The sequence below is a fragment of the Saccostrea echinata genome, unplaced genomic scaffold (genome assembly GCF_033153115.1).
Source record: "Saccostrea echinata isolate AGI-Se365-2 ecotype Australia unplaced genomic scaffold, CSIRO_AGI_Sech_v1 ptg000030l, whole genome shotgun sequence".
Classification (NCBI taxonomy): Eukaryota; Metazoa; Mollusca; class Bivalvia; order Ostreida; family Ostreidae; genus Saccostrea; species Saccostrea echinata.
In genome coordinates, this window is record NW_026889779.1 from 24,404,598 (window position 1) to 24,426,064 (window position 21,467).

The 21,467-nt window shown below is 31.6% G+C and overlaps 4 protein-coding genes across 5 annotated transcripts in view; 1 reads left to right on the forward strand and 3 right to left on the reverse strand.

The window, feature by feature from the left end:
• Nucleotides 1-21,467, reverse strand: part of LOC133197576 (3 beta-hydroxysteroid dehydrogenase/Delta 5-->4-isomerase type 2-like) — a 132,808-nt gene that overhangs the window by 33,799 nt on the left and 77,542 nt on the right. The window lies entirely within an intron of this gene.
• Nucleotides 1,349-7,651, reverse strand: LOC133196601 (p53 apoptosis effector related to PMP-22-like). The gene is made up of 4 exons (XM_061332466.1): nucleotides 7,557-7,651; nucleotides 6,270-6,426; nucleotides 5,815-5,964; nucleotides 1,349-3,120 (listed from the first exon to the last, which is right to left on the reverse strand). The coding sequence occupies exons 1-4, from the start codon at nucleotides 7,590-7,592 to the stop codon at nucleotides 2,903-2,905; spliced, it is 561 nt and encodes a 186-aa protein (XP_061188450.1). The 5' UTR covers nucleotides 7,593-7,651; the 3' UTR covers nucleotides 1,349-2,902.
• On the reverse strand, nucleotides 3,157-4,819 carry LOC133196599 (histamine H2 receptor-like). The gene has a single exon (XM_061332465.1). The coding sequence runs from the start codon at nucleotides 4,538-4,540 to the stop codon at nucleotides 3,578-3,580; it is 963 nt and encodes a 320-aa protein (XP_061188449.1). The 5' UTR covers nucleotides 4,541-4,819; the 3' UTR covers nucleotides 3,157-3,577.
• LOC133197573 (probable RNA-binding protein 19) overlaps nucleotides 7,711-21,467 on the forward strand; it is a 33,032-nt gene continuing 19,275 nt past the window's right edge. The window contains exons 1-13 of one of the 2 annotated variants that reach the window (XM_061333674.1): nucleotides 7,711-7,799; nucleotides 11,009-11,191; nucleotides 11,392-11,517; nucleotides 14,931-14,996; nucleotides 15,214-15,433; nucleotides 16,250-16,296; nucleotides 16,582-16,701; nucleotides 16,823-16,885; nucleotides 17,504-17,582; nucleotides 17,972-18,043; nucleotides 18,836-18,942; nucleotides 19,034-19,075; nucleotides 20,777-20,852. In XM_061333674.1, the coding sequence (XP_061189658.1) occupies nucleotides 7,764-7,799; nucleotides 11,009-11,191; nucleotides 11,392-11,517; nucleotides 14,931-14,996; nucleotides 15,214-15,433; nucleotides 16,250-16,296; nucleotides 16,582-16,701; nucleotides 16,823-16,885; nucleotides 17,504-17,582; nucleotides 17,972-18,043; nucleotides 18,836-18,942; nucleotides 19,034-19,075; nucleotides 20,777-20,852 (1,237 nt within the window). In that variant the 5' untranslated portion in view covers nucleotides 7,711-7,763. The remainder of the gene's footprint in view (nucleotides 7,800-11,008; nucleotides 11,192-11,391; nucleotides 11,518-14,930; nucleotides 14,997-15,213; nucleotides 15,434-16,249; nucleotides 16,297-16,581; nucleotides 16,702-16,822; nucleotides 16,886-17,503; nucleotides 17,583-17,971; nucleotides 18,044-18,835; nucleotides 18,943-19,033; nucleotides 19,076-20,776; nucleotides 20,853-21,467) is intronic. The other variant, XM_061333675.1, reaches the window with a different exon arrangement.

Sequence of the window (21,467 nt, forward strand, 5' to 3'; positions counted from 1 at the left end):
TTCGATAGGAAAGATATTTGGGGTTTCCCATAGCAAAACATGACTTCTAAGCTTGGGGGTACCCATCTCTTATCCACAACACCTCCTATACCACTGAATAAAATTTAATGACTTTCACAGAATATTACAAAGTGCCATTGTGCATCTCCTATTTTACGTTCCGATCGGAAAGATACATACATAGGGTTTCGCATAGCTAAAATTATTATTAATAAATAATGGACTTTGCCATTGTGCTCGAAAAAGGGTGTACCCATAATATTGACGCAACTCCTCCAAAGCTTCTGAATGAAATTATGAAACTTTCACAGCATCTAATTTACATAATGCCAACAAATGGAGTTTGCTATTAAACTCATGATCACGGGGAGGTGAGAAGGGTCCTTAAATGCTCACAGTTACTTAAGTTAAATCTGCAACCATCCATTCATTTTTCTGGGCTGTACTCTTAATTGACACTTGACAAAAATTACATATATGTATATTTCTGTTATCTTAACGTAACGTTATATCAAACACTTTTCCCCATGTTATCGGTTGTATAAAAATGTAATCTTAGATACTAAATAATCATTAAAACCCCGTACATCACCATGATTTAAGTTTTGAAACCTTAGTATTCTTGCCAATGACTAAAAATTGAATTTAGGTTCGGTGACCTTCTGACAAGAAAGTTATCTCTCATGGGATATATGACTATTATTCCTATAACGAATTTGCCAAGTTTGCCTCGCCAGGTATGTTGAAATTGTGCCCATTAAAATATTTTCACCAATTAATCAGATTGCTTTTGAAAAAAATCATTAGCGATAAAGCAGTTATATGATGATAAAATCTATTCCATATTTCAAAGGTTATGATCGCTGGGCAATGATATACAACTATAGGCGTCGGAACGGGGGGTGGGGGCTTAGCCCCCCCCCTTTTTTGGCAAGTTTGCCAAGATAGACATAATACAGGCATTGAACATTGGGCTGTAGGTTTAGCCCCCCCCCCCCACTTTCAAGAAGTTCACCCCACCCCCCAAATAGGATTTTTGGGTTTGGTCAATTTTCAATTTTACTTTTTTTTTTTTTTTTGCTTGTCAAGTTTTTTTAGGTTTGAATTTTTTTTTTCACTTCCGACGCCTATGACAACCATATCTTTGAAACGCTTTTCACCTTGCGTTGCTGACCTACTTGTGTCATGGGCTTGCTGCAAAATCATATCTCAAAGGTCAGGGTCATATAATAAAGGTCATTAAATGAACGCCATTTATATAACTGGAAAAGTGGAAAATATCTTCTTTTTTGTCAAGAAACAACATCAAGTTTAATCAAAAGTCAAAATAAAAAGGAAACACAAAAAGTTTGGTATTCTTTTCTTTTTTTTTTAATAACAAAAATCCTAAAAGAGCTTAGGCTGTAAGTTATGGTTAGAGAACGTATGGATTTACAACACAATATACTACAGTAAAATCCAACATCCTTCACTTGTAAGTAAACAAACAACAATACAGTATAAACAGCATCAATGACTGAGGTAGATCTTCTCAACAAATAAAGGATTTGTCCCATTATTAATTTTATGATGAACTTTCTGATTAAAGCTATCCAAAATGGGGGAAAATCAATAGGTATCATTATACATGTAACAGTCTACACTATACACAACCATCTAATATCAATAAAAAAACAAATATTGTTGTAAATCATTACTTATGTAAATCTGTTAAATGAAAAAAAGAACATCATTGCTATGACTTGTATGTATCTTCATGTGAATGTTCAACATGCTTTGTTCACATTTTACCAAAGAAAGTTCACGTCTCCCCTTGTAATCAAATAAAACAGATATAAATACTGTCTTCACTGTACATCTAAATACCAGACAATGTCTGTGAATTAATGCATTCAAAGTAAATCTATTATTTATTTGTGATGATTCTGTAAATTCTATTTTGAAAATGTTTCAACCAAGTAAAGGCTGATAATTTATTCTTAATTAAGTATATGTAGTATTGGAATGCATTGAAGTATGAACAAAATAAACCAGCTAGCATAAATAAACTTGAGATAGCACCATTAGCGACATAATAAAAGATAAATCATAATACATGTACATGAAAATAAAAATATAAAAGCAATAATCTGAAAAAATGACAACCAATCTTGGGAACAGAAAGTAACTTTAAAAGAACTAGATTATTATATTTATTGTTAGAAAAATTGTAGCTTTCAAATTGGGGAAGTGAAATTAAAACTGAGGACACTGTGAATTAATCTACATGACTGATCAATAGATGGCACATTATTTGTACAACTTCTAAAACACTGTGGCAAATTGAAAGTTAAATCTTGAACAATTATGTCATACCAGATATTGACATTGAAGAAAGTCAATCATTAGTAGGTAATAAATCTGAATATGTCACAATAAATTAAAAAAGTTAAAAATCAAAAATACATTCAACCTTTGGCTTCCTACTTTTATGCTATACAGGCATTTAAAAAAATCTGTATACAGCCTGATTAATCTATATCAGGGTTTTATTGGTACAAGTAAATATTAATTTTATATACTATATCATACACAATTGCACTAAATGCATCATATTGTCTTTGCAACTGTTTTTGTCTTGCAAGCAGTTGTTCTTCCTATAAATCATGACATCATATATGCAGTGAATGAATAAATATAGAGAATTGCTTTACAATATCTGATCACGAGTTTTTGATCTATTACTGCCTACTAGTAGTTGTACATCTTTAGTAAGATTATACAGTAAAATTTAATACTGTTGTGCAATCTTGTATGAAATATTCTACAGATTAAATACCCAAACAAATTCTTTCTTTTATAAGTCCCCAGTAATAGTTCCAGCCATAATATGATTAACATGCCTTGGACTCCTGGATTCCTCTCAGAATGGTTTTGTGACAATCTTCTTGTCGTCCAAAGGAAGAATAAAGAACACAGAAGCGGCAGTGGTGAATATAAAAGCACCCCATCCAAAGCCGTACGTCCAATCAAAGTTCCAGGTCTTCAGTGTATAACGCCAGTGTCTGTCTGTTTGTAGGTTGATAATGTCCGAGTTAAACATGATTGGATAGATGATTAACGTTAGCAGATCCAGAAGAGCTACACAAAAGAAACAAATTTCTATACACTCTCTCCTCTGGTGAAACATACTCATATTAATCTCTCTACACCTGAACTGCATGTAGGAAAAAAAAAACCCTGAATCTTTCTTTCAAATAAAATAAATAATAGGAAAGAATAATGGTTTATTTATCCTATAGTATTCATTCTATTTATTAGGAATGAATGAAAAGTTTATCAATATGAATAATGGTACAGTTGAACCTCATTATCTGGAACCCGATGGGACCAAGGAAAAACTTATGTTATCTGAGGATTCGAGATATCTAGGGTAAAATACTTAAAGAATAAGTGGTTGGGACTTCCAATTCACTTCAACATATCCATGGTATTCGAGATATCTGTATTCGAGATACCGAATTTCAACTGTATATTAAACCTGCATACATCAGGTGGGTAATAACAGAGAGAGATACTCTGTATAATCACCGCTGTGTTATAGTGAACTTTCTTCTGAGTCTCTATTGAGCAGACAAGGAAGGTTTCTCTGTAGGAAGGCCTTGCATGCAAAGTTAAATTCCCTTTTCAACAAAAAATAAACAAAAGGATTTACAGCTGAATTACAGTTTGCTAAAAATATAGCACTACGCACTACGACATCTCTTACATTTGTATTAACATCAATAAAATACATTGGTATTGTCCCCAAAAAGGGAAACCAAAACAATACAAAGATACAGTGCAATAGTGTCATGATTTTGGCTGTATGTTGATTCATTTTCCTCTCATCTGATGATGCCATTCTTATAACTGCTGCTAAAAACCTCTGTTGTTTACGTGCCACAAGAAAAATCCTAATATAAAGAATAACGGGTATCACAGTTATAAACACCAAGAAAGCCAGAATGCCATGTTTGTCTACTAAAGGCCAAATCTCACGATATGGTCCGCAGTAATTCATAATGTCACTTCCTGTTTGTTTATCACCTGATATTCTAATCATCACTGGGGCAGTCATTAACATACAACTGAATATCCAAATTACAACTAAAATAATGATGGCAATTTTTTTTGTCATTAATGTATGGTATCTCAGTGGACATATAATAGCAATATAGCGATCCACTGCAACAGCTACATGGTTACACATCACAGCAGAATATATACCCATTGCCGAGGCATGGCGTATGATACACACAGCTGGAAGTTTTGCAATCTGATTTCCTCCGATATGGGAAGCCATAACCATTGGTAGATGAATCGCTCCTAACAAAATGTCTGCCACTGCCATGGAGAAAATGAAGTACTTAGTAGCCACAAAAACTTCAAAATTACATCTTATGAATGAAAAAATGACAATCAAGTTTCCAGCAATTATACACAGAATGAGGATTCCAGTAAGTATGCCTAGAACAAACAGGCCGCGCTCTCGGGCTAACTCAAATTCATCCAAGGCCATTTCCAAGATGCCTCCAGAAAATGTTCAGTCTAAGACACCTTCATAAAAAGTTCAAACTAGTATAGTAAGAATAAAATCCAAAATTTCAGATAGCAGTTATTTCATATCCTAGAACCAACTTGAAAAACAAATAAAGTGATTTTTAGTCTAAATATGGAATGGGATACCATTATTGTGACTTAATATTTTAATTATTTTCTGCATGCATGGACTTAGCTCTGTAAATAAATAATAGGAACAAACACCTTAATCTGCTAGATCCAATTAAATATAGGATAAAAATAGATATTTTTTGTACTCTTAATACTCCATTTGGTAATCTTACTTAATGAATTTAAACACCTACATATTTTTCTCCTATTGAACATACCTATAAATGTTTGTAACAGGGTTTAACAGCTTAGTCATCATAATTACCTGGAAAAATACCATACATCTTAAATGATTCTAAAAATAGAGTCTAATTAGTGCTTAATTAAATCATATCAAAACAAATAATAATAAGCTTAATTAAATTAATGGACATATTGTGATTGTTACTTTTTCTAATTAACAATATAAACCATTACTAAACATTAAGATACAAATACTGCCCTCTTCTTTACAGCTTATTTTGTTTATATGCAAAAATTTGTCTTTTTTTAAAAATACTTAGTCTAGATAAATCAACAAAGGAACCCTTTATATTTGTTTAAATTCACTAATTACATGAATCATAAACAGAATCAACTATTTGTAAAAGTGAATTAACATAATTAATCCTTAAATAACATTATATAATATTTGTTTATAGAAACCAACAAAATATGTTCCCATATCTCAAAAAATTTGGTGACCGAATAAAAACATGATTCAGTTAGCAATATGAAATATAAGAATGTACTGTTTATTATGTTTATAGAGTGGCAAAGTGAACTGAATTAACATTATCCTTAACAAAAATTGAGACCTGTTTGATGCATATAATAACATTTTTTGAAAAATTCTTCTTATCAAATAAATAAATAAACCTGGAATGAAGAATTAAATCTCCTTTTCCAATTAGTCACTTGCAATTTCTTTATTTTGAAGTAATTATACAAGCCCTTCTGCTTACAAAATTTTTATTCTTGCATAAATAAGAATTTAATAAGACAATAACCCAAAGTTTTGAATTTATTTCTGCTTATAAATAACAAATTCTTGAAAAAAAAATGAGGTGTCATGAAAATTTGGTAATCTTCTTTATTTGCTAGTAGTGAGATTCAATGTATATTTGTGTAAAGTCGTCTTACCTACAAGGGACATAACTGCCCCTGCCAAGACAAACCACAACCTCTTGCTGCAATGAGAATGGATACAGAGGCCCACAAATCCACAGATAAAGGCCCCCAGGCACAGAAGGAGGGAAACCAAGGACAAGGCCTGACAAACCTCCAGCCAGCCTGAATAATCAGATACCCATATATCTGTCATTATCTTACAAATTAAAGAAAGAAAATGAACCACTCTCATCTAAAATATTGTAAAATAAATGTACAGATATCTACAACAATAAAAAATTAGTACAATTTAAATTTTAGTTTGATTTGACTAGAAACATTTAGGTCACTTAAATATCATAATGTTAAAATATATTTTTTAAGAATGTTGAATTCATTCTCTTTGAATTCATAGACTACAGAATAATTAAGGATTGATTCAAGAACTATGAGTATGAAATAAATCTAAATCAAAAAAAAAATCAAACCGCTGTCCGGCAAGCAAAGTCCACCGACACAGATATCCCATAATCCCCAGGTGATAATGTGAGAGGTGCGGAAAAACTGGACTTCAACCCAATCCTTGCCAACTGCTGCTATGATGAGGAAAACTCCAGCTATTCCAGTAAAGGCCTCACCAATGATCTATTTAAATAATTAAAAATTGAAGTAATAAATAAATTGTATGCTTATATGGCTTTCAGATATACCATTAAATGTATTGGAAAAACAAATTTCTTCATCTCTGAAGACCATATCAATTTCTTTTATAAACAATACCAATGATAATATTAGCTGCAGATATGTAGCTCGCTAGTCTGAAAAAATTGGGATGGACGACCAGAGAGCTACAGTGCCACCCATTGAAAAAAGTGTATATTGATTGTGCACAAACAAGTGTGCTGTTTCTTGATTTATTTCTCCGTACATATCAAAATATTACATACCCTGTGTTCCTAACATATTCTTTTACTACTTCCACAGCAAAACTGTATGTAAAAGTCATGTACGAAGTGTGCTGTCTTGCCACCCAAGATGGTGAAATTTTCGATGGTCTCAATTTCAGGCCCAGGAAGGATATTAACAACAGTTTTGGGAAATGTTTTTTTATTGTGGAAGTAGTGAAAAAATATGTTAGGAACACACGGTTTGTAATATTTTGAGGTGGCAGTTTAATCATATGGAGAAATAAATCGAGAAACAGTGCAGTCGTTTTTGTGCACAATAAACATACACCTTTTCAATGGGTGGCACTGTAGCTCTCTGGTCGTCCATCCCATATTTTTTTTTCAGACCAGCGAGCTATTTATCTGCAGCTACAATGATATGTATAGGTACACAACAAACGTTTTGCAAGAAGTTGCACACTGGTTTTTTACCACAGGCATCTGAGACTGAAGCATGGATAACAACACCCCCCCCCCCCCCCCCGCCTTAACTACTATCTAGAGTCTCATGACATGTTTATAAATAGTATAACCAAAAGCTAGCTTCAGCATGTTCAGTCCTTCTAACACTAAATGTTATTGGATGTTAGATCGAATTAAACAAATATTTATGTATATTTTTTGGCAGTACGGTCTGCTCAAATAGCTTAATGATTAAATGTTTAATGGACTTTAACTGATGTTAAATAGTCTCCTAAAAATACTGTAGAAGTCATTAAAGAATGGTACAGATTATGGCACAAATGAGATGCCATTCATAATGGATAAAATTTTATCATCTACATCAAAAAATTTCAAATGACAACCCTTTTCTACAAACATGCATACCTTAAAAGGTCTTATGACGATAGCATTTTCTGACATTTTTGCTGAAAAATTACGAAAAAGACATAATAATTTGATTTCGTTTTGCCCTTTCCAACTGAAAAATCAATAACAAAGGGAAGTCACTCCATTATTATTAAGCACTTCCGGTTTAAGATTGACAGAGAAACAGATACACGTGCTTGCCTATTCATCAGTCAAGACACAGATATGTCGCGATTGATCGTGAAAAATTTACCCAAAAAGGTATGCCTTGTTTCTCTTTAGATGTGAAAAAAAAAATAGAACTGCTTGATGTACTGGGGAAGTTGAAGGTATTATCACTATCAGCAGGTTGGTCAGTTTTCTACATAATTTGAAATAAGTACACCGTACTCAGGTACTTTATTGTATATATTATATGGTTGTGATATATGTAATAGATTAGGCATAATCATGTTATTAAATTCGGGAATTGAATAATTTGACGGTGTACACGTTAACGTGATTATTTTCTGCATATCTAACGCATTTTAATGATTCACAGCATCTCCAGAATTTAAAATAATTCATATTATATATATATATATATATATATATATATATATATATATATATATATATATATATATATATATATATATATATATATGTATATTATATTATAGATTAGGCATAATCATGTTATTAAATTCGGGAATTGAATAATTTGACGGTGTACACGTTAACGTGATTATTTTCTGCATATCTAACGCATTTTAATGATTCACAGCATCTCCAGAATTTAAAATAATTCATATTATATATATATATATATATATATATATATATATATATATATATATATATATATATATATATATATATATATATATATATTCACGTTCTTTTTCTGTGGTATCCCTTCGAAACTTGTAAAAGGGAAAAACGGTTAAGTTGGGACTTTTATTCTTGGCACAGTTTCTAATATGGTCACTGACGGGGGTACATCGGTATTTTTCCCTTTTACAAGTTTCGAAGGGATACCACAGAAAAAGAACGTGAAACCAAAGAAAAACTTTTTATTAACAGATATAAACCTGTTTTAAATGCTACATAATTATATTTTGTATCAGATATATACTTTTTTCCCGCAATTTATATCTGTATTATTTGTATGGAAAATTTAATTTCCCGTATTAAATTTCTTACGTTATGTCATGACGTCATAATTAACTTTACTAATGCGTAAATTCACATTAGCGCTTTTTGACGTCACAGTAAGAATATTGATTTTGTATTTATGTGTAACTAAGCAATATGTTGTCAAACTCCTGAAGATTGAAAATGAAACCGGTAGAGTTTATTTCGGTGTTAAGATTTTTTTTGATATATATATATATATATATATATATATATATATATATATATATATATATATATATATGTATATATATACATATATATATATATATATATATATATATATATATATATATATATATATATATATATATATATATGAATATTTTATGGTAATATATGATATACTGTAAGGAAGGATGAATGGAATAACATGAGTTTATATATACAGACGAACATTGGTTCTGTCCAAGTAAACTGAATACAATATGAATAATATGAATCGAATACAAGTCAGGAATTAAGCAGCAAATTGAATAACATGAATGTATGTATAGAAAGGCAATGTTCTAAACGTCCATGAAAGGGGAGATATCCCGGAAAAGGGTTTCTTTGGGGTCATACAGATAAAAAAAATGGGGCTTGGATTTTTTTGGGGGAAGGATTTCATTCTTAAATTTGCAGGGATTTGAATAAAGTGAATATTGAATAACATGAGTACATACAGACGCAAATACAAACCAATAGGACCAATTCAATAATACAAGTCAGGAATTAGACAGCAAATTCGGTAATATGAGTGTATATTGATGCATTTAAAAAAAAAATACAAATCAGGTATATATATGTATTTTAAGTTTGGAGAGTTATTGCAAAGCATTTTCCATGCAACGTTACAGTACATTGATTTGATAGCTGCAGATCTGTAGCTTGCTAGTCTGAAAAAATTGGATCGACAACCAGAGAGCTACTGTGCCACCCATAGGAAAAACTGTATATTTATTGTACACAAAAACGTGCTGATTTATCGATTTTTTAAATTCTTTTTTTGTTTTTCAAACTGCCATCTCAAAATATTACTGTGTTCCCAACATATTCTATTTCCACAACAAAACATCCCATATATGTCCATTGTTAATAGCCCACCTGCATCTGAAATTGAGAGCATCAAAAATTTCATTTATTTATTCTGCCATTTTAAGTGGCAAGACAATTCGGTCCAATGCACTTTGTGCAGATGTCAATTGAGTATACAGTCATTTGACCAGTTGCGAATAGGGAACCGATTAGACGCTGCTATAAATATATGACAGCATTATTTCAAAATCTAATTTGTTTGTCAAAGTAGTTCAGTGACTTGCAGAATTAAATGTTGTTTCATGAATTTAAAGTTCAGCCTTTCAAAAAAACTTTCTATTTTAGCAAGTTAACATGGGTACTCATTTTACTAGTTAAGAATAAGCCAACGAGTTCCGAATACCCTAGCGGTTCCCATGCAATTCGACCTTACCGGTATATTAAAAAATATCCGTCCCACACATTATCAATTGTCATGCCTAGGATAAGTTAAAATAAATGCCTACCAGTAAGTAAGTGGTATTTCCAAAGGGTAAAGAGAAATAACAGTCACATTTACAATGAAGAAATAACAGAAAGCTAATGTATTATATAGAGTTTATAATGGGTATTCGGAACTAGGAAAATGAGAACACAAAAATATTCCGATATCTTCCGGTGGTCTAATTATATATTTTCGGCAAGCTTTAAATTTGGTATTTGTTAAAATACATATGAAACTTACTTTTGATGGTTGAAATGTTGTTTTATGTGAAAAATTGATGTCTTTACAGACTTTTTTCTGCAGACAAATGCGTCGAGGGGATTCAGATTTGTTGCATTGTAAAAGTATGTTGCCTGTTGCAAGTACGGTAGCGGACACAAACTGATGGCAATAAATCAAAACTTCACATAATTCTAACACTCATAGATAAGCCTTCATACCATATGTATGAATTTACGTTTACACTTTTGAAATTATTAATTATTAATTATCAGCTTTTAAATTATTAATTATTAATTATTATTAATTATTCGGAACTGGTCAAAATTCGGAACTGGACAAACGACTGTATGTGCAATTGAGGTAAGTATTTAGTGAAATAAATCCAGAACAGATCGCAACTTTTTGTACAACATGTACAATAAATATACTGTTTTTTTCTGGGTAGCACTATAGCTTTACAATCTGTCATTTATTTTTTTTTTTTACGGAGATATACAGTTATGCAGCTAATGATTTAAAGAATCCAGCATATATAACAACTGGAAATGTTTCATTTTTCTCTTTATATCAGATCAAAGAGGAGAGAGTGCGATCGATATTTGGAGCAGTTGGAACGCTGACAGATTGTTCTCTTAAGTTCACCAAAGATGGAGTGTTTAGGAACTTTGCCTTTATAGGATACTCTTCTGAAGCAGAAGCTGACCAGGCTGTTAAACAACTTAATAAAACCTTCATCGATGCCAGCAGAATTAGTGTATGTTTGAATTAAGAATGATTTCATTTAAAGATTGAAATGGACTGTTCATCCTTTTCACCCAAGAAGAAAATAGGCAAAATTCATGCAAAAGTATAATACAATTTATACTTTTGTATGAAAGTTATGAAACAGAGTTTATTTGAATTCATAAAAATTATCATGCATTAGTTTGAATTATCTGTCGTTACTTGTTACAGGTTGAGAAAGCAAAGGATTTCAGTGATGTGAATAAACCGAGAGCGTGGAGCAAATATTCAAGTGACAGTTCTGCTTTCCAGAAGAAACACAAAGATACCGATGTCAAACAAAATGATAATGCCAAGGTAGTCAATGATTTATAAATAATTACTCGGTGATCCATAAATAATAACTCAATGCTCAATAAATAATGACTCAATAATCAATAAATAATGATATACTGAGTGACATTCAGTTGTGGGTTATCTTTAGTTATTACATATACTTTTTATGATAGTTATACCCCCCGCAAACGAAGTTTAGGGGGGGTATATTGGAATCAGCACGTCCGTCTGTCTGTCCGTCTGTCTGTAGACGAGATTTTGTCCGGACCATTTCTTAGAAACTGTTGGAAGGATTTGTCTGAAAATTTGTACACTTATTATTCACCATATGAAGGTGTGCACCTGGTATTTTCATTATGATTGGATAATTATTTTGCATTTTACAGGAGTTTTTTTCATTTTTATTATGTGGTTTTGTCTGGATCTGTTCCCAGAGACTATTGCATAGATTTGTATGAAAATTTGTACACTTATTATTTACCATATGAAGATGTGCACCTGGTATTTTCAACATTATTCGATAATTTTTCTGCATTTTACAGGTGTTTTTTTTTTAATTTAATTTATTGACTTAGTCATTTTGGGTTCATGTCTAAGGTTTGAGACATAGAATCTAGAACATCTGTACAAAAATGTGAACTACAGCTTAAAACTACTCATTAGAACTAGAAAAAACCCACAAAGTATTAAAAACAGTTTTTACATTACACAGCAGATAGTGTAAATCCATTTGTCCCTTGGGAGTAATAAGTGGACATGCATCCAGTTAAAGATTAATTAATGAGTTCAGTGTGGGAAGCTGTTAGGGCATCTCTGATCAAGCAGGTCTTATCTATATCTCAGGGGAATTGGGCAGAAAGAAATAAAGATCTCTGTTGTCGAAGTCTCTTAATTGTAATTTATGTCTGTCAAAATACATAGTTACTAAAACCAGCCTTTTATTTTTAAAATGAGTTTGATATAAAGGTATTAAAATCAATTTGATTTTCTATAATTAATTATGATATTCTTTTTTTCAACAATCAATTTGCAGAGTGTCATGTCTCACAAAGATGGCAGATAGTTGCAAACTATTTTTTCAATGTTAATAAAAAACACTGTAATTATTAGTGTTTATGTTTTATTAGGCTGCACCTTAGTTTCATTCATTAAATAAAGTGGCCTACCACAGCATGATACGCCCATCAAATATTGTTAAATTATCATAAACAGTTTAGATTCAATTGTTTGAATGACATCTTAGCGAGACAAGGCAGTCTGCAATTTGTTGTAAAGATATAAAAATTCAAATAAAAAATGTACAATAAATAATTAGTTTAAATTATATTATACAATATCATATAACTTTTAATTATTATATACAATATCAAATTAGTTTTAATTACATCAAATTTATCTTGAAAGTAAGACTAGCCAACAAGAACAATTCAATACAACACAAGCATTATTAATTAAGAGACTGATTCCTTTTGCCCAATTCCCAAGAGATGTAGATAACACCTGCTTGATCAGAGATGCTCTACCAGTTATCTCCTCACACTAAACTCATTAATTTCTCTCTAATTTGACATGCAATTTTCTGCTATCAAAATTTTCCTTGACCAGTGCCTGATCATTACACCCATGGGAGAGGTGGAATTTTTGTTGTTACAGATTGCTGTAAAGAACATAATGAAAAAAATAAGACTAGTATTTTCTTGATTTAACACTTTTTTAATAAAGATACTGCAATACTCTGACATCTTTTGGGACTGTGTAATTTAAAAGTTAAAAGACATAGTTTTTTGATTCTAAGTCTAATGGTTTTCTAGTTATGATTTTTCCATATCTGGCCTTAGCGTCTTTATTAAAGGTCAGAGCAACCTGGTTTTAATGTGCGACACACCTTCTACCCTAGATGTATCAGCTGACAAAGTTTGATAATTCTAGGCCTAATAGTATTAAAGTTATGAGCCGGACATGAAAAAGCTAACGGACGGACAAACATGAATGCTATAACATAATACGTCCCGTCGTAAGACGGACGTATAAAAATATATAATGAGTAATTAAATTTTCACTGTAAATGTTTAAGGAAATTGTGAACACCTCTCACATCTAGAAAACATTAGTGATTTGGTACTTTCTCTGAAAAACCCAGCGGGGGGTATTTGTCCCTTTTGGACAGTTCTAGTTTGAATTGGGCCTATAATAAAATATTGTTTGTTTGCAGTTGCATCCTGACCCACTTAAAAAATGCACTTAACCCAATTTTTAGCTCACCTGAGCCGAAGGCTCAAGTGAGCTTTTCGGATCAAAATTTGTCTCCAGAATCTTCTCCAGAATCACTGAGCCAATTCCAACCAAACATTGGCACAAAGTACCCTTGAAGGAAATACAAGTTTGTTCAAATGAAGGGCCACTCCCTCTTCCCGAGGTGGTATCTTTTAAAAATCTTCTTCTCAAGAACCACTTGGCCAAAAAAGTTGAAACTTAAGTGAAATCTTCTATACATAGTGTAGATTCAAATTTGTGTTCAACACAAATTTGTTCCACAATGGCTGATCAAAGTTTTACATGTATAGGGATACATAGAAAAAAATCTTGAAAAATTTTCTTCTCAAGAACAGCAAAGCCACAATTAGTCATATTATTATGGAAGCATCCTCAGTTAGTGTAGATTCAGGTTTGTTCAAATCATGACCCCTGGGGATTGGGTGGGGCCACAATAGGCAATTAAAGTTTTAGGAATACATAGGAAAAAATCTTGAAAAATTTTCTTCTCAAGAACAGCAAAGCCATGATTAGTCTTATTAATGTCAAAGTATCCTCAGTTAGTGTAGATTCAGGTTTGTTCAAATCAAGACCCCTAGGGGTTGTGTGGGGCCACAACAGGGGATCAAAGTTATAAAAAAGAATATAATTGATATATCATTAAAGTTTTCTTCTCAAGAAGATCAAAGCCAGTCTTATTAATTCAGAAACATCCTAGAGTAGTGTAGTAGTGTAGAGTAGTTTCAAAAGTGTTTCAATCATGTCCCTGGAGGTAGGACAAGGCCTCAATAGAAGATCAAATGTTGGAACCACATTTATATTTAAACTTTTCAATACCGAACTGATTTCTGCTTTTTCTTAGCCTAAGTGATCAGGTGAGTGATGTGGCCCATGGGCCTCTTGGTTTTCCAGCTTCTGATTAAGATTAACTTTTACATATACATGTATTGAAACTTCATTTTTGAGATTTTAATGTATGTCAATTTGATGCTCAAATTAAATGTAGTATGCAGATACATAAACTTTTCAGTGGGAACCTAGGAAAATCTCGATGATTTGTAGTCCAATAAAAACATGAAAACTAAATGAAAAAAAAATACCCACTCTCAAAATTGTGGATTGGCAACTGCAATTAATTTTCTTTTTCAAGCTTAGCATTGCATGGTTACTTTTTTGAGTAGAATAATGAGAAGAAAGAAAAGAAGAAAAAATCCAGAGAAAAAGTGGTTGCTGAGATGTTGGGAGAGGTAAAATTTAAACAGTTTCTGGTAGTGGATTGAATACTTGAAAAAATTTCATGTCTGACCAGATCTAGATTTAAGTACATGTACATATATGTGTAATAGCAACATTGTTTTTGTATATCGTACGGCACATGTGTAATTAAGCTTATTATTGGAGATTATACATACTCATACTTTTAGTTCTGTGTACACAATGGAACATAATTATATATTTTTAAAGTTGAAAGATGATCCTAAGTTTGAAGAATTTGTACAAGCTCACCAGAGAAGTGGCAACAAGTCATTGTGGGCAAATGATGAGGTGATGCCAAAAGGAGAGACTTTAGAGGAGTCAGACAAAATGGAGGAGCAGGAGAGGAAAGGGACTGAAAATGATGAGGAAGGCAATGAGAAAGGCGATGACATTGATGAAGAATTGGAGGAGGAGGAAGATGTTAAAGGTACAAAGACAATCCGAATCATGATTTGTTATACATGTATATACTGTAGATGTACTTTTTTCCGCATGGTGTTATTTTCTGCAATATACGTGGTCACAAACCTTCCACAAAAAATTGTTCCAGTGTACTTAAAAAACAATTAACATACATGTATAGTGGCAATCTAAGAAATCTGCTTAATTTTATTTCTGCGCATTGAAGAGAAATTGTGATTCCATGGAATTTTGACTCGATCTGTGGAAAAGAGTATGTTTACAGTACTTCAAAGCTACATTATGCCACTAGATGATCAATTTTTCTTGGCAGATTTTTTCCAGGAGGAAGATAAATGTATTTTCAACTGTGACACAAGTTTGTATTAGCTAGTCTGATGAAACATGATAGAGAATCTATAAGATGTGTATGGTAGTAGTTGACTGACTGCCCTTGTTATTAGGATTTTGAGATTACAGTTTGTTTCTCTCAATACAGACCTTTGTGTATGATACATACAGTAAAACAGGCTTATATTGAAGTGCCTGGGATGGCCATTTTTGCTTCATTGTAAACATAATTCATTATAAGTTTACAATATATTTTAAACTCACAGGGAATGAAAATCACTTGGCTGTAAGTGTCAATTCATTATAAGTGTGTTTGCTATAAGCGTGTTTTACTGTATAATATATTTGCACAGTTGATTTAAAAATTAATGCAGTATACAAGTATTTTCTTTTTTTTTTTTTTTGGAGGATAACATTTATAAACATTGGCTTTTGAATTTATTGTCAACATTCTAGAAATGTAGTGCTGAATTTATAATGTTTTTCCTTTCAGAAGATAAGGATAAGCTGGCAACAAAGAAGAATGTAACAGATTTGGATGTAAGTACAGTTTGTGGACTATGAAGTGTTTATATTTTTTATGACTATAGAGTCCTTAATGTATTATTATTATTAGTATTATTATACATGTATGTACATGTATTTTCTGTGATTAAAGCTATTGGAAAAGTAACACAAGTCAAAATTAGCAAGTCAGTCTTTAGAATACATAACAAAGTAGACTTGAACATACTTGTATTTTGTATTCCACCAGGTGATGTTATAAATATTTCTTAAGGTTTTATTTCCTGTAATTTACTAATTCCTACTACTGTATTATTGTAGTACTTGAAATCTAAAGTATCCAGTCAGGCCATATTTGATGATAGCAGCTCAGACTCCGAGGAGGATGAAACCGAGACAAAAACTAGCAGGAAAACAAAGCTGAGGGACAAACAGGTGGAGGTCAGAATAGAGCTGGATTTCATACCTTTATATATGAGAAAAAAATTACCACCAATTACGAAATTCGGATAAGCATTATCTAATTAAAATTTCATTATTTTTTTTTTTGTTTTGTATGTAGCCTAACAAAGCTGAAGAGAAATACATGCTGAAAATGCGAAACCTGCCTGTTTCCTCTGGTGAGGTAAGTAAGGATTTATTATGTTTAATCTTGATTTTACCATAGATACAGGGCTTGACACGGTTTTTAATTGAAACTTGGGCTTTAAGGTATTCATAGCTAACCCTGAACTACATGCCATATAAAGGTTATTTTCAGCAAATGGCAAAAAATGATAATATTATCCTAAACGTGGGCATTTGTTACTTGCATAATTAATCTTTAGCGATGAAAGGGTTAACACTGTTTATTTTCAAAGACAATACTTGTGATTTTTAAATTATTAGTGAAATTTATTTTCAGCATTGCCAAGACCATTGCTAATAATGCAATAATTAGATATTCACTAAAATTTCCCTTTATATGGTATGGTTTGCTATATAGAACAAAAAATAATATATTAATTGCATCATCATTAGAGCATCATTTGGGCAGTCTAGATTTAATTTTAAGGTTCCACAGAAAATTAGGGTGGAAAGGATGATGTCAAGCCCTTCATATGAAACATTGAACTCATTCTACAACTACATTTGTATGTACAAAACCAGTCAATTATGGTATTTTATTTGTAAAAAATTCTTTAGGTAAAAGATATGCTTGTAGGTATAATTGCAAAAATACTACATGTACTTTCTTTTTCAGAAGGCAATCAAAGAGTTTTTCAAACCAATCAACATTAAGGATATTCGTTTGCCCCAAAACAATCAGAAGAAACCTATAGGTGAGTAGATAGGAAATCGTAAACTGTGTCGTATGTATGGTGGGAATTGGACATATATGTAGTTGCATTTGAAGAAAGGTTTAAACATATTACTTGTAACCTGAAAGAGGGTTTGAATCTTAATCAAAGGGATGTAGGGATGGGGGTCATGTATTGTCTACTGTTGTTGCTCATTGATGCATGCCAGTGCCCCAAATGTGTGGGAGAGCTCTTCTGATTGTACTCGTATGTATTCCAGTATGGCCTATGCATTTTTTTTTCATTTATCAGTTTTACTCCACTTCAAAGCAGGAGAACCTTTTTTAAATTGTATTAGTAATTCTTCATTTATTTACCATGAAACCTCAGAAGGGTATTCTTGAAAAATAAAAAAAAATTCTCTTTTTCAGGAGTAGCCTATGTGGACTTTTCCTCAGAAAAAGATCTTAATGATGCCATGAGAAGAAACAAAAATTATATCAGTAAGGCTTAGTAATATGTAGTAAAAAAAAAAACAAAACAAAAACTATATCAGTAAGATGTAGTAATATTTAGTAAAAAAACCAAAAACTATATCAGTAAGGATTAGTAATATGTAGTTTTAAAAAAACAAAAACTATATCAGTAAGACTTAGTAATACATTTAGATAGTAAAAAAACCCCAAAAACTATATCAGTAAAATAAGTAATCTATAGTAATAAAAACCCAAAGACTATATCAGCAAGACTTAGTAATATGTAGTAAAAAAACCCAAAAACTATATCAGTAAGACTTAGTAATATGTAGTAAAAAACCAAAAACTATATCAGTAAGGCTTAGTAATATGTAGTAAAAAAACCAAAAACTGTATCAGTAAGACTTAGTAATATGTAGTAAAAAAACCAAAAACTGTATCAGTAAGACTTAGTAATATGTAGTAAAAAAACCAAAAACTGTATCAGTAAGACTTAGTAATATGTAGTAAAAAAAAACCAAAAACTATATCAGTAAGGCTTAGTAATATGTACTAAAAAAATGTCATTGCTTAGAATTAAAGTGATCCCGATAAATGATAGATATGTTAAATGATCATCATCTGTTTTCCTCATGAGAATCAGTTGTATAAGCGTTATTAACTATTTGTTCCTTCATTCATTTTTATTGATACATAAATTTCTATATTAATGGGTATCTATTGAGTATGAAATGGTAACGTTGACTATAAAAGTATACTTAAGAGGAAAGAAGAACCTGAAGGTGTCTATTTGATAATACTTACACATAAATATTCCAGAAAGTAAGAGAGTTTACTTGAAAAAATGTGAGAAAGGGGATGTAACTCAGCTCAAAGATGAAGAGAAGGAAAAACAGAATAATGATACACAGTCTGCAAATAAAAAGGTACGATAGAGTTACACAGAATGTAGACAGGTGCTATACCAGACTTAAGCTTTACATTGTGTAGCTAGTAAAATCATCACATCTGTTGTAGAGGTGGGAAGAACATGAAGCTCAAATGGACAGTGTAGCAGAGGTAAGTACAAAACAACCACAAATCAGTGATATAGTGTTAAACAGGTGTAACAACAACCACAAATCAGTAATCGAACAGTTAAACAGGTGTTACAACAACCACAAATCAGTGATATAGTGTTAAACACATCAGGTGTAACAACAACCACAAATCAGTGATCTATTGTTAAACAGGTGTAACAACAACCACAAATCAGTAATCGAACAGTTAAACAGGTGTTACAACAACCACAAATCAGTGATATAGTGTTAAACACATCAGGTGTAACAACAACCACAAATCAGTGATCTATTGTTAAACAGGTGTAACAACAACAACAAATCAGTGATCTATTGTTAAACAGGTGTTACAACAACCACAAATCAGTGATATAGCATTAAACACATCAGGTGTAACAACAACCACAAATCAGTGATCTATTGTTAAACAGGTGTAACAACAACCACAAATAAGTGATCTAACAGTTAAAAAGGTGTAACAACAACCACAAATCAGTGATCTATTGTTAAATAGGTGTAACAACAACCACAAATCAGTGATCTATTGTTAAACAGGTGTAACAACAGCTACAAATCAGTGATCTATTGTTAAACAGGTGTAACAACAACCACAAATCAGTGATCTATTGTTAAACAGGTGTAACAACAGCTACAAATCAGTGATCTTTTGTTAAACAGGTGTAACAACAACCACAAATCAGTGATCTATTGTTAAACAGGTGTAACAACAACCACAAATCAAAAATCTAACAGTTAAACAGGTGTTACAACAACCACAAATCAGTGATATTATGTTAAACACATCAGGTGTAACAACAACCACAAATCAGTGATCTATTGTTAAACAGGTGTGACAACAACCAAAAGTTAGTGATTTATTGTAAAACACGTGTAAAAACATCCACAAATCAGTGATCTGTTGTTAAAAAGGTGTAACAACAACCACAAATCAGTGATCTATTGTTAAATAGGTGTAACAACAACCACAAATCAGTGATCTATTGTTAAATAGGTGTAACAACAACCACAAATCAGTGATCTATTGTTAAATAGGTGTAACAACCACAAATCAGTGATCTATTGTTAAACAGGTGTAAAAACAACCACAAATTGGTGATCTAACAGTTAAACAGGTGTAAAAACAACCACAAATCGGTGATCTATTGTTAAATAGGTGTAACAACAACCACAAATCAGTGATCTATTGTTAAATAGGTGTAACAACAACCACAAATCAGTGATCTATTGTGAAACAGGTGTAAAAACAACCACAAATCAGTGATCTATTGTTAAACAAGTGTAACAGCAACCACAAATCAGTGATCTATTGTTAAATATGTGTAATATGAGTAAAAAGAAAACAACCACAAATCAGTGATCTATTGTTAAATAGGTGTAACAACAACCACAAATCAGTGATCTGTTGTTAAACAAGTGTAACATAATAAGTAAAAACAACCACAAATCGGTGATCTGTTGTTAAACAGTTGTAATAAAAATGGATCAGTAAAAAGAAAACGACCACAAATCAGATATATAGTGTTAAACTGGTGTTTAATTTCAAAATATTACCAGATGAAACTTAGAAAGTGCAATTGAATGTAAAATTACTTAAAAGCATTTTATACTTGTATGGACTGATATGAATTATTCAGATGTTGTTTTATATAACTTATCTTTATAGAAGATTTGAATTTTGCAGACTGGGAGATTGTTTGTAAGGAATTTACCATATAGCTGTACACAGGAAGATTTAGAGGAACTGTTTGGAAAGTTTGGTAAGAAATTTAATGAAGTCTGAATAGTTCTTGTACAGGATATGTTATCACAAAAGAGTAAGCTCAATTTGTATATGTATATTGTCAGACATGCCTGTGTTATAAAATGATTCAACACAAGTAAATGTTTTTTTTTTCCAAACATGAGGCTGGTATTACTTATTTTCACTGGAAAATTCTTAGTGGAAGAACTTCACATAGACCACATAAATTTAAATTTTAGAATTTAGAAAAACAGCCAAACTTTTATGCTATTTTTCAATATTTTGTATAGAACGCAACCTCTGATTTAAAATGTGCAATTATATAATGATAGAACTGTTTAAGAAGATTCACCTTGGTCAATATTGACATATTTCTGGTGAATAACAAACCATATTCACCACCAAAAGAGTCCATAATATCTACAGGGCCATTTTATGCATAAAATGAGCCTAGCTCTTTTCAATGTTACCCTCAACTACATGCAGTATTTATTATACAGAATGTTTTATACAAAAAACAAAAAAGGTAAACCATTTGCACATAAATTCTGTACTGTCAGCATTTATAGCACACCTAAGCCAAAGGCTGAAGTGAGCATTTCTGATTGAAATTTGTCCGTTGTCTGTCATC

Excerpts from the sequence above, each read along its gene's own strand:
- LOC133196601 (XM_061332466.1), bottom strand. The coding sequence starts at position 7,592 with ATGTCAGAAAATGCTATCGTCATAAGACCTTTTAAG. Across the intron at positions 6,427-7,556 it reads TCGTCATAAGACCTTTTAAG|ATCATTGGTGAGGCCTTTAC; the intron begins GTATGCATGTTT and ends TTATTTAAATAG. Across the intron at positions 3,121-5,814 it reads GGCAGTTATGTCCCTTGTAG|CTCTTCTGGATCTGCTAACG; the intron begins GTAAGACGACTT and ends TCTTTTGTGTAG.
- LOC133196599 (XM_061332465.1), bottom strand. The coding sequence starts at position 4,540 with ATGGCCTTGGATGAATTTGAGTTAGCCCGAGAGCGCGGCCTGTTTGTT.